Source organism: Ixodes scapularis, unplaced genomic scaffold (genome assembly GCF_016920785.2).
Source record: "Ixodes scapularis isolate PalLabHiFi unplaced genomic scaffold, ASM1692078v2 PGA_scaffold1__304_contigs__length_218370807, whole genome shotgun sequence".
In the NCBI taxonomy this organism is placed as follows: domain Eukaryota; kingdom Metazoa; phylum Arthropoda; class Arachnida; order Ixodida; family Ixodidae; genus Ixodes; species Ixodes scapularis.
This window is the reverse complement of record NW_024609846.1, coordinates 109,747,427-109,758,433: the sequence shown is the minus strand read 5'-3', so window position 1 is coordinate 109,758,433 and position 11,007 is coordinate 109,747,427. Positions and strand designations below refer to the sequence as shown.

At 41.2% G+C, this 11,007-nt stretch overlaps 1 protein-coding gene across 1 annotated transcript; it reads right to left on the bottom strand.

Annotated features, from left to right (window-relative positions):
• Window positions 1–2,336: 2,336 nt before the first annotated feature.
• Window positions 2,337–4,476, bottom strand: LOC120839126 (cuticle protein 63-like). The gene is made up of 3 exons (XM_040209362.2): window positions 4,440–4,476; window positions 2,726–3,458; window positions 2,337–2,458 (listed from the first exon to the last, which is right to left on the bottom strand). Coding segments are annotated over exons 1-3 (744 nt in total). The 5' UTR covers window positions 4,449–4,476; the 3' UTR covers window positions 2,337–2,456.
• Window positions 4,477–11,007: the final 6,531 nt, after the last annotated feature.

The window sequence follows — 11,007 nt, the reverse complement described above, 5'->3', positions numbered from 1 at the left end:
ACAGGCACTTTCAAGAACAATAAAAGCAGGGATAAACGACAGGGCGCTGCTTTCTCAGCCCTGCGCGCGGCAATCTAAAAAGCAATTTGGTACTATCTTTGTTAGGAAAGAATTCTTAGTTTTATGTAATATCCTACTGTGAAAAAAGGTAAAAAGTGAGCGCAAAATTTTTTAAAACCGTTGTGGAAATCTAAGTTATGGCTTGTTACCTGTATGGCGTAGCTAGTATCCCTGTAATGCACTTTAGCATATCACAAGTTGGAAATAAATTCGAATAATTGTTTGCAACGCTATTGAAACTGGAAGAGGATACTGGAAGTTTAGCTAACCATAATAGCCTCATGCCTACAAACCTTTCTGAAACAAACACGCATTTGCATAAGCCGTATTTTACTTCAATAGCTGCGGTAAGATAAATATTTACTTTTGGTGTTAATAAGACGTCAAATTTGGTGACTGTTTTCATTTAGGAGGCGTGCTGTTCCGTGTTCATTTATCGTTACAACACCTCATTGTGTGCGAATTAATTTCACTGAAGCGTGCTTACTTGCATCTTTGATATTATGGAATCTCGAAGGACGGCACAAAGATAGTTAAAAATATTTAAAATTACAAATGCTGAGATAGATGCATTCTAGACGCAAATGACAGATACGGATATAGGTAGATACATTTGGCTTTGGTGTGACGGGTTGTTCATTAGATACATTTGCATAATCGGTAGAAGGGTATCCTACAAAATAAAAGGAGATACACATGAAGTGCAAACTTTGAAAATTGTGGTTGGTGAGAAGGGTGCAGTTCATGGAAAAGGCAAAACGAAGTGCTCGCTTTTTTTTTCTTTTGTGATTTTGTGCATTATCTTTCTCCACGAACGTTTCATCCATCCATGATTACAATGTCGAATGCCTGTAAAAAATTAGTATCCCTTTCACTTAACGACGGAGTGCTGGAGGCTGACGACTGCTTGTGAAAGCAGGCTGCTTCTTTTTTATTTTTAAAGGGGGGGGGGGGCGGGGGGGGGGGAGAAAAGGGTCAACTAACTTTTTTTTTTTTGCTTCAAACTGTCATCTGTTCCGTGACACACTCTAAGTATACAGGTCATGCATGTGTCCCTTAGAGGTTGGGGAGTACCATGCCCGTGATCTATCTTTTTTAAAATAAGCACCGATAAATCCCGACTTTTTTGGCCTGCCACTTACAGTTGATACTTGAAAACCACACATATCGGGTAAAAAACAAAATTAAGATTAGAAGAAACACTTACTCCAAAAACACTGAACCCTTTTATGAGGCAGCGGCCTTGTCCTCTACGATTCTTGGACCCTGGACTTGGAATTTGAGAGCGCCGAAGGACATGTGTGCATTAAGTGACCTTAGTCTGCACGGAACTGACAGGAAATGAGAGGCAGCTATAGTGCTCGATATTGCAAGGCCCATGCCTTCTTACGTTTTCATTTTCTTTTTTTGCTTTAATTTTCCTCAAATTTTGTGACTTCCGATATATCGGGCTACCAGGATTCCACCTGTAGTAGAGATTATGCAGCGGGTTCATATCACTAATTTTGGGACCCCTCGCAATTAAACGATCCTTTCAATTCTATCGTGTAAACAAGGCAGTTGGTTTTTTTACGGCAAATGTAAAGCGGTATTTTGCAGCTGTGGTAAAACTCTTGTTAGTGAGCGCGTTGGTAATGATGTAGATATATAACTACGTGGGTACCTACGTGGTACAATTCCATTTTCCAAATATATCTCTATACCGCAATAGAAATATACTACAGTACCGGGATAGAAATTTATCTTGATCGTATTTCGAAGATACCATAGACCAATATTTTAATCGTGTAAATTCAAAGCCATATCATTACTCAAGCTAGCTAACGAAATATTAAAAAATTATATTTTTCACCCAGGCAGGAAAAGCAAGAAATGGCCACCATGATATTTCAAACCTGAGGAATCGTCGTGTAGGAATGACTGCCGGAAACAGTCGAGCCTGTCTTCTTGGAGACGAAACCTTGACATGTATTAAGTCTACAATCCTATGTCAACTCCGCAGTAGTCAAAGCACAAACAAAAATAAACTAAAAAAAAGAACTAACTATCGATTCAATGTTAAAGCCTATTTTTAAACCTCACCGATATTGTGATATTTGACTCACACAAACCGCAATCCCACCTGTCCGCCATGAAGAACATTAAGGGAAGTTTAGTGCTAATTAAATATTTAATATTGAGGAGGTGCGTATAACAATCATATTACGCCGGACCAGTCCCAGGATGTATATTCCATCTTCATAAAAAAAGTTAAAACTCGGACATTAATATATCGAAGTTAAAATAGTTTATTTAAAGTTCACATTCCGAACAGAAGATGGGAATGCAAACAAAGACTGCATTCTTGGGTGTTCCTCCTCTTCGACCTTTGTGAAACCCAGGATGTAGCTTCCTATTTCTGTAAGTAAGAAGACACAAACAAGTAATTACTGCACTCTTCATCGCGCGTAAACATAAATTTAAAGCACTAGTTATAATAAGTCTATGACCATCCTTTCTCCACAATCAAATCTGATATCACGCTTTGGAGCACAATAAAAATTTCTTTAAAGGCCGTGCTCATAAAAACATAAATAAATTATATTATGAATTAACTTCCTCCCACTCAAGAGCGAGTAAATGTATACTTAAGGAAGAAATACAGCAAAGTGATAATGTAGCTTACACTTCTTCTTGCGGAGGAGGGTGGCGTAGTCTCCATAGGTGCCAAGACCATAACCGTAGTTCAGGCCGTAGCTGGAGAGACCATGTCCATAGCCGAAGTGTCCGAGACCGTATCCGAGGTGTCCAACGCCGTAGCCGTAACCGAAGGCTGGAGCATGAGCAACGGTGGTGATGGCAGGAGCAGCGTGGTAGGCAGTGGCAACCTTGGCGACAGCTGGGGCAACAGCGTAGGAGGCGACTGGGGCAACGGCGTAGGACGCAACAGCTGGGGAATGGTGGACAGTAGACACCCTAGTCACAGCTGGGGCAGCAGCATAGGTGGCGACTGGGGCGACGGCGTAGGAGGCAACAGCTGGGGCGTGGTGGACAGTAGACACCCTGGTCACAGCTGGGGCAGCAGCATAGGTGGCGACTGGGGCAACGGCGTAAGAGGCAACAGCTGGGGCATGGTGCACGGTAGAAACCTTGGTCACAGCTGGAGCAGCGACGGCATAACCACTCAGGCCAGAGTGTCCAAAGCCGAGACCATGACCGTAGCCGAGGCCGTAACCGTAGCCGAGACCGTAGCCAGAGCCAAGGCCGTATCCGTAGCCAAGGCCGGAGTAGCCGATGCCTCCGTAGCCGAGGCCTGCGTAGCCAAGGTTTCCATAGCCAAGTCCTCCGTAGCCAAGGCCTCCGAGGACGTTGCCAGCAAAGGCACTGCTGGCCAAAGCCAGAAGAAGGCAGGCTGTGAGCTGTAAGCAACGAAATCTTGAAATTAGTTTGAAATATATTGAAATCGTGGAAAATTTCAACTTTATAAAGTATATATTTTACAAACGATACGACCGCACAAATGTGGGAATCTCCAGCAAACACTAATCCAGAACGTTATTATAAACAAATACAACGCTCATTCATATCTGCCGCGCAGAACATTTGCCATTCTTCTTGGAATGAATTCTACAAATATTTTTTCAGTGCGTTTAATGAGATAAGACCATGTTTGTATACATATTTCGCGCAGTTCCTGTAGATAACGACAAGGTGGTTTGCAAGACAGGTGCTGACGCCCCATCACTTCTCATTTGTGCTCAATATGACTAATGTCTGACGAGTTAAATTGTGCGGATCATCAACTGGAATTCATAAACTTGCTCTTCAGCCCATTGTGGTACAATTACGGCCTAGTGACGTGTGCGGTTGTGCTGTTGAAATGTTGTGGTTCCAGTAAAGAAGACAAGCAACGAATGCGTGAAACTGGTCAGATTCAGGTTTGACGAAAGGTAGGATCTGCCTTTCGTCAAAGTCTCTTAAATCGGCAGCTCTTCCTATTACACGCATACGTAATCGACAATACCATACGTCATTGTCCCTGGTAGGAGTTATCCACCATCTGCATCAGAAGATAGTAGATAACACGGATAGCGCGTCAGCTAGGAGCGCTCATTCCCGCATAGTAGATATGGCCATAATGATTTTGCTGATCAATTTATATTGGACCGTAGATTGTGACAAATTGTGGTTACTACGTTCTCAAAGGTTTCTGGGCTATTTTTGTAGCGCAAATACCGTATATTTGTTAAATGAGGCATTCAGTGCACACAAGGCTTGGACAGGATAAGGCAGCACACTCTTAGGTGATCATGAAGCGAGACACTAGAAAACGGTAAAATCGGAATATGTTCGCTTTGAATACGTAGCTGTAAAGGAGAGACATTTAAGAAGAAACTCACTCCAGTCATGGTGCGTATGGAGCTTGCTAGTCCGTCCAACTGCTGAATACGTTTGACTTCTATGCCTTTTTATAGGAAAAGTGAACTGTAAAAGGTGACTTCAATACGAAAAACAAGAAAAAGCTAACGCTATTTTATATTCTCCGAAAGGGAAATAGAGTTGCATGATCTGAGGGTTAAGTAGATCTCCCCCCAAACCTTGGCAAAGCATTGTGTGCTGCGAATATTCCTCATGAGTTTTAGTGCTCAAGGAATTAAACATTCTAAGAACCGAGACGTGACTGGCACTAAAAAATACAAACGATCCAGATTGTGATTGAATAAAATAAATGCCTCTTCGTCTTTTACGGCATAATGCATCCCGCGTAGAGTTTTGTATTTTTTTAATTTGGCTATATCCCTTAATTTACCATTCCAATTACGATCTCCTAGAGATATTTTCAAGTTCGTCACACATACACATTCAGACAAAACCAAAACCACCGAAAAACATTCGTTTGCACAAAATACACAAAATTTGTTAAAAAATCACCGATTCTTTTGTCAAATTCCTCGTATCATATGTTTGAACTTTTAGTTTTTTATTGGAGTGTCTTACTAAGTATCACTGTGTTTAGCATATGTATAAAAAATAATCAAAATACGCCGATATTTCAAAATGAATCAACACCGAAATCGTCCGCCGATTTTGATTATAAACACCTGAAAATCAAGTCTAATTATAAGTGATTGATTGAAATTAAATGCAGAACGAGGTTCTAATTAAAACACATTTCTTGACATAATAGCTTGCCAACAGAAATTCCAAAAATGTGATAAAATAAATATTGGTACCTGCCCCTATCTTGGGGTGAACACAATCGGCGGGGCAGTAAACGTGTGTTGACAAGATTGCTTATATATCCGTTTGTAAGTGAGAGATTATCACGGAATGTTCCAGCGATATCAACTATCTGAAGTGTATACTTGATTTGAGTACCTTAGTACCTCCCGCGGCGAATACGGAGTCAATTTATTATCTTCTTTACGCGTTTTCTTTTTTTGGGGCACACTTACTAACGTGAGCTCTTTGGGTGGTAAACTAACATCTTAGAACAGAAGCGCAATACATGTGTGTTTGATAGTCTAGGGATGCGTCAAGGTTTTTTCGAACCGAAGTTTCGATAATCGCATCAAGCGGTCGAAAGTTTTGAAAGCTTATGAATTTTCGAACTTTCTATATCGAAAAATTCGACGGAAGTCGATTTTTATAACTTGTTAAACTAAGAAGTTCGACGCTTTTCGAAATTCCGGACTTCGTACGTTCAGAAATGCAATGCTGTTCGAACCTTTGAACTTATTACGCTAGAATATCGATACTTTTCAAACTTTCGACCTTTTCACACTGCAAAATTCGATGCTTGTCTAGCTTTCAAACTTGATAGACTAAAATATTCTATGATTTTTATACTTTCAAACTTCTTGCGCAAAAAAGTCGAAGCTTTTCGTACTTTCGAACTCCCACTGCTAAGAAGTCAATAATTTTCGAAATTTCGAACTTATTTATCTGGAGAATTTGAACAGTTTCGAACTTTCGAATCCTGAAAAGTCGACAGTTCGACGAGCTTCGCACTTTCAGGGTAAAAGTTCGAAGTTCGTTTAATTTCGAAAGACCGGCGGGCGGTTTCATTTGGATTGAAGCAGTGAGGTATGTACATTCGTAATTTTTTTTTTGTCGAATTTTCACATGGGGTGCTGTCTTCCTTGCGAAAGACAATGCCGTTAATTTCAATGTTCTGGCATGCTTAGTTTTAAAGGAATAATTCCCGAAAGAGCGAAAAGAGACGACAAGTTTTTGATGATTGTCGTTCGTGCCATATTTGAAGCGCGCTATAACCGAAGCTAGTTAGGGTAGAGATGTAACACTTTCTAAGAATGATCTATGCATAGCCTAGGTAAGTGTCGTCTTAGGATATGATTACTGTTATTCAAGATGAGTTTCGAAGAAATGTTTAAACATGTATCTACGGGAAATTATGCCCTAAACTTGGTAATTTTTTTCGTTTTAATTGTTTGAGATATCGCATTCAAATTAACACCACAGTCCCTATTAATCATTGCCATCAGCATAATACAAATTAATGTGTTTATTGTTTTTGCATGTTTAGGAATAAATGAACTCTTAAGGGAAGATTTTTAACTTGTTCAAGTTCAGCACGTCATTAAAAAAAAAGCAATTTTTGCTTTGTTTTTATTTTCTCGCTTTACGTTCCTGGGACGTGTTTCTTTTTGCCTGTACACATTTTGGTGGGAGGAACTTCTTTCACAGTTTTGAGCCTCTGAACATGCGAGAATACAGCAGATTTTCAACTCCGCATTTATTGTTTTGTTTAATTTCTTTTTTTTTCTCAGTGCCACAGTTATTTCAATCGAAAAGACAAAGCTTCGAACTTCCGAACCACTAAGCATGCCACGAGTAGTGCCTCCTGACAACGAGTTTCAAACAACGACCTTCTACGCGATCTTCTTTGCAGGGAAGAGCGACAGTAGCAATACATATCCATAAATAATTTCAAATTAAAATAAGCTCGACCACGCCCTCTTTTTGCGGATTGTTTTCATTAACAGTCCGAAATATCTAGAGCGGAGGGTGAAAAAAGGCTAGAGGGGGGGGGGGGGGGCTTTAGCTTTTTTTACGGGTTATCCGACGGGTTAAATCATCAAGTCATCAAAATGAATTCATCATGATGCTCTTCAATCCACTGTAGCACAATGCTGGCATAGTGACATGGAGCGTTGTACTTTCGAAAGAGTATTATTTCAGTGGAGAAGACTAGCAACGAATAATTTGACCTGGTCAACAGTGATCTTGACATAAGAAGCTGCCCTTTGACAAAGTTGATTAAATCAGCAATTTTCTCATTACACGCATACGTAGTCGACAGTATTATACGTCTCTATCCCTGGCAACTGTTATCCACCATCAGCTTAAGAAGAAGGTTCATTACGCGGATGGCGTGTCAGCTACGCGCGCTGATTCTCGCAATGTAGAGGTGGTCATAAGGATTTGATGATGAGTGTAAATCGGATCATATATTGTGTTACATCTGCTTGCTACTTTTTTCAAAGAATGTAGGGTTATCTTTTTTAGCAAATACTATAGGTTTGTTAAATGAGCCAATCCGTGCACACGAGGCTTAGACAAGATATCGCGACACACAGTTAGAATATCTTAAAGTGAGACGCAAGAAATTACGTAAAACTGTTTTAACTTCGTTTTAAATACGCAGCTGGAAATGTCTAGTAATCTGAAAACAAACTCATTGCAGTCATGGTGCCTATGGAACGTTCAAGCGGGTCCAACTGCTGCCTACGTTCGAATTTCGTGCCTTTTTATAGGAAAAGTGCTCGGGACAAGGGGAACTTGAGCATAAAAATGTGGAAGCGGTTTACAACTTCCTGTAACGCTGAATTAGATCACAGCTCTTGAGGAGGAGGATAAAAGGGTACTGAGGGGGGGGGGGGGTCACGTGACCTCGGGGGGGGGGGGGGGTCACGTGACCTCGGCAAGGGGGGGGGTCACGTGACCCCCCTCCCCGAGGTCACCGAAGGGGTCCGATTTCCTCCCAAAGGAACCCGAGGTCCTCCCGAGGTCCTCTCGAAGGCACCCGAGGCCTCCCCGATGTCTTCAGGGGGGAGGGGGGGCTCGCGGTTACGCCGACACCGACGGCGACGCCACTCAAACCGGAAACGGGCGCCTAGAAGCTGCGCTCTAAAAAATTAAAGCTACTTAAATTCGAGAAAGGAAAATAGAGTTACAAAGGGAAATAGAGTTACAGGATTAAGGAGATCTTCACCCAAAACTAGGCGAAGTATTGTGCGCTGCGCACATTCTTGATCAGGTTTAGCGGCTGAGGAATGAAGTCGTTTTACAACAAAGATGTGACTGGAACTAAAGAAAACAAAATCCAGAATGTTTTCCTATAAAACCTATCCCTCTTCGTTATTTATGCCATTGTGCGTCCCACGGAAAGTGTTAATTTTTTTTCTTAATTTGCCTCGTTTTTTATTTTGTAATTTTGAAGCGTCCTGTACGTTGTGTCATGTTTAAAAGTGTCGGCGAGATTATTTTACATCCGGATATTTTGGTAACGTGTCAATAAAATTTAATGATGCTGTCAGGTTTTGCTCAACGAAATACGAGCTGACTCGCAAAAGTGACCAGGCAGCAGACTTGTGCTCGTTACTTGAAAAATGCAATGCATTGCAATTAAAAATAACCGAGCCTCAAATGTAATAAATTATCTTTAAAAATTACTTTCGCTTAAAAATAACGAAGTACTTTACTTGTTACGTTGCAATATACTTCCACGTTACTTTTTATCCGTACACTTATCCAGAAAACAATACAATAAATTTTGATATTTTTCAAAAATGTTCTGAAACACTACCTGTAATTTCTCAAATGCCCGTATTATGCTGCTCGTTTTGAAAATAAAATATTGTATTTAAGATAAAGACTGTAGGTGCGCTCCGTTCACTTCTAAGCTAACAATTCACTGAAACCTGCAACCACATCCACCCTCCCGCTAGCTTACGGTGTCTGCAAATGATCCGCGGAATTGTGCAGACGAAGCGAGGGGTGCGCATGCTCAGTAGCAGCGTCTCCCTCCACTACGAGATTCGGAGCTAAAGAAGCGATCTACGAAAGCTCCCTTTGGACTCAGGTGTTTCGCCTCTTATTCACAAGAAACGGAGAAAAAAAAATATCTTTTTTAGTGTTACAATGTATAGCCAATGAAGAATGCAGTTGCCCGGCTTAGCTAGATGTGTTTCCGTAGATTAGAGATTGTGGTTCTTGTTTGCTACAATGTGTCTGTTTTTTTCAAGCAAAGTGTGCACTGAAACTATGTTTCCGACTTTGAACATCTCATTAAGAGATGGCCATGGGAAAGACGGACACTCTATGACCGAAAACTCGATCAGTCAGAGAAAAAGTGTCGGTTACGGGTCATCGATCGTTCATCAGCTCTCACTCTCATTCCAATATTTGTGGAGGCCAGGGGAGGGGAGGGCATCAAGAGCGAAAGAAGCCGTGGCCATCCGTCTCACAAAACAATAGAGGATCACACCAGTTTTATGCGTTCACTCTTTCTCTCTCTCTTTGTCAGCACTATTTAGATGGTCTAATCCCCCCTCCCCTTTTATGTTGACCTTTGACTGTAAAGTGAGGAGTATTCTCCACCAGTCTTCCCAAAAATGTAAACCAAAAGAAGTATCGCCCTTACCCTCAAGACGATGCGCTTAACCTCGCGGTGGGCGCTTTTCAGCCATGCCTCAAAGGCGTGCTAGAATAAAGTAGCACATATCAAAAACAAAGAGAATTCGACCCCCTTGCGAGAGGCTACGCCGTCTGTTACCAGAGTTTTGAAGCCGCGAGTCGAGGGTTTATGGAACCGCGTTTGATGTCTGTGCAGGTCGCGGGAGACGTCGAAGAAGTTGGAAGGGTGAGACGGTGTAAAGAACAAAAACAAATAAACACGAAGAGCTTTCTCCTGCCAGTGAAAAGAATAAAAACAAAATGGAAGGCGACGGAGAGCCTACTCGACGTTGTGTTACTTGATTCTTGTCCTTCGTATGTTTGTACATGCCCTGCCCGTTTTTTTAAGTGGTTTCAGTGACCGGTCCAGGAAATAGTCGTTTTTTTTATTTTTTCTTCAACAAGATAGATGTTTTCTATCTTGTTGAACATTCTGAATGTTCTGCTCGTATCGTATTGCTCCAGTTATGCTAATAATATTTAAAAAGGTAGCAATTAAATAAAGTTATCCGTTATCGGAAAATACTGAAAAATATTTTCCAAACATTTATTGGAAAATAACTCGACGTTGTGTTACTTGTCACGGATTAGTTCCCAAGTCCGCTTGGCAGCAGTATTTCATTCTAGCGATTCGCTTTCTGGCAACATTGTGTTGCCTCCCGACACTAATGCTACCTGCGTGTGCGATTTCGGAGCGCGCACTGCACTATTACGTACCTTGACTAAGGTGGCCTTGACAGTATAAATGTATCAGTCCTGACATTTGAGCGTGCCTTAACAGACAGCAGTAGTGCTAGCAGAAATTAAGGAGTAGAGGGCCTATTAATATTAACCTTGAGGTTGAAGAAAAGGCGAAAAGTTTGGGGCTGACTTTGAACAAACAGCCGGGCTGTAGCCCACAATGTTTAAGCGAAAACTGAGTTATAATATTATTTAGTATCACGATAAACAGCTTGAAGGTGTTGTACATTTGGCTCGGCATTACTGTTGTCTGAAAAGCAAGGACGGGTTTCGAACCCTAGGTAGCCAAGAGACAAAGAGGTATATTGTTAACGGTGGTAATTGGCGCTCGAATTGCATATATTAGAGATGTGTCAGGAAATGCTATTTGGTGATTTCAGACGAGATCGACCAAAGGGTGGCTGGTCGACATTTTTAAATTATCGAATGTTTTATATGCCATTATCTAGTATCTGGTATAAACAAATTCACACTAATTTTTGACCAGAAAAAAAAAAATTCGGGACAGGAAAATTCGTAAGGCATGAA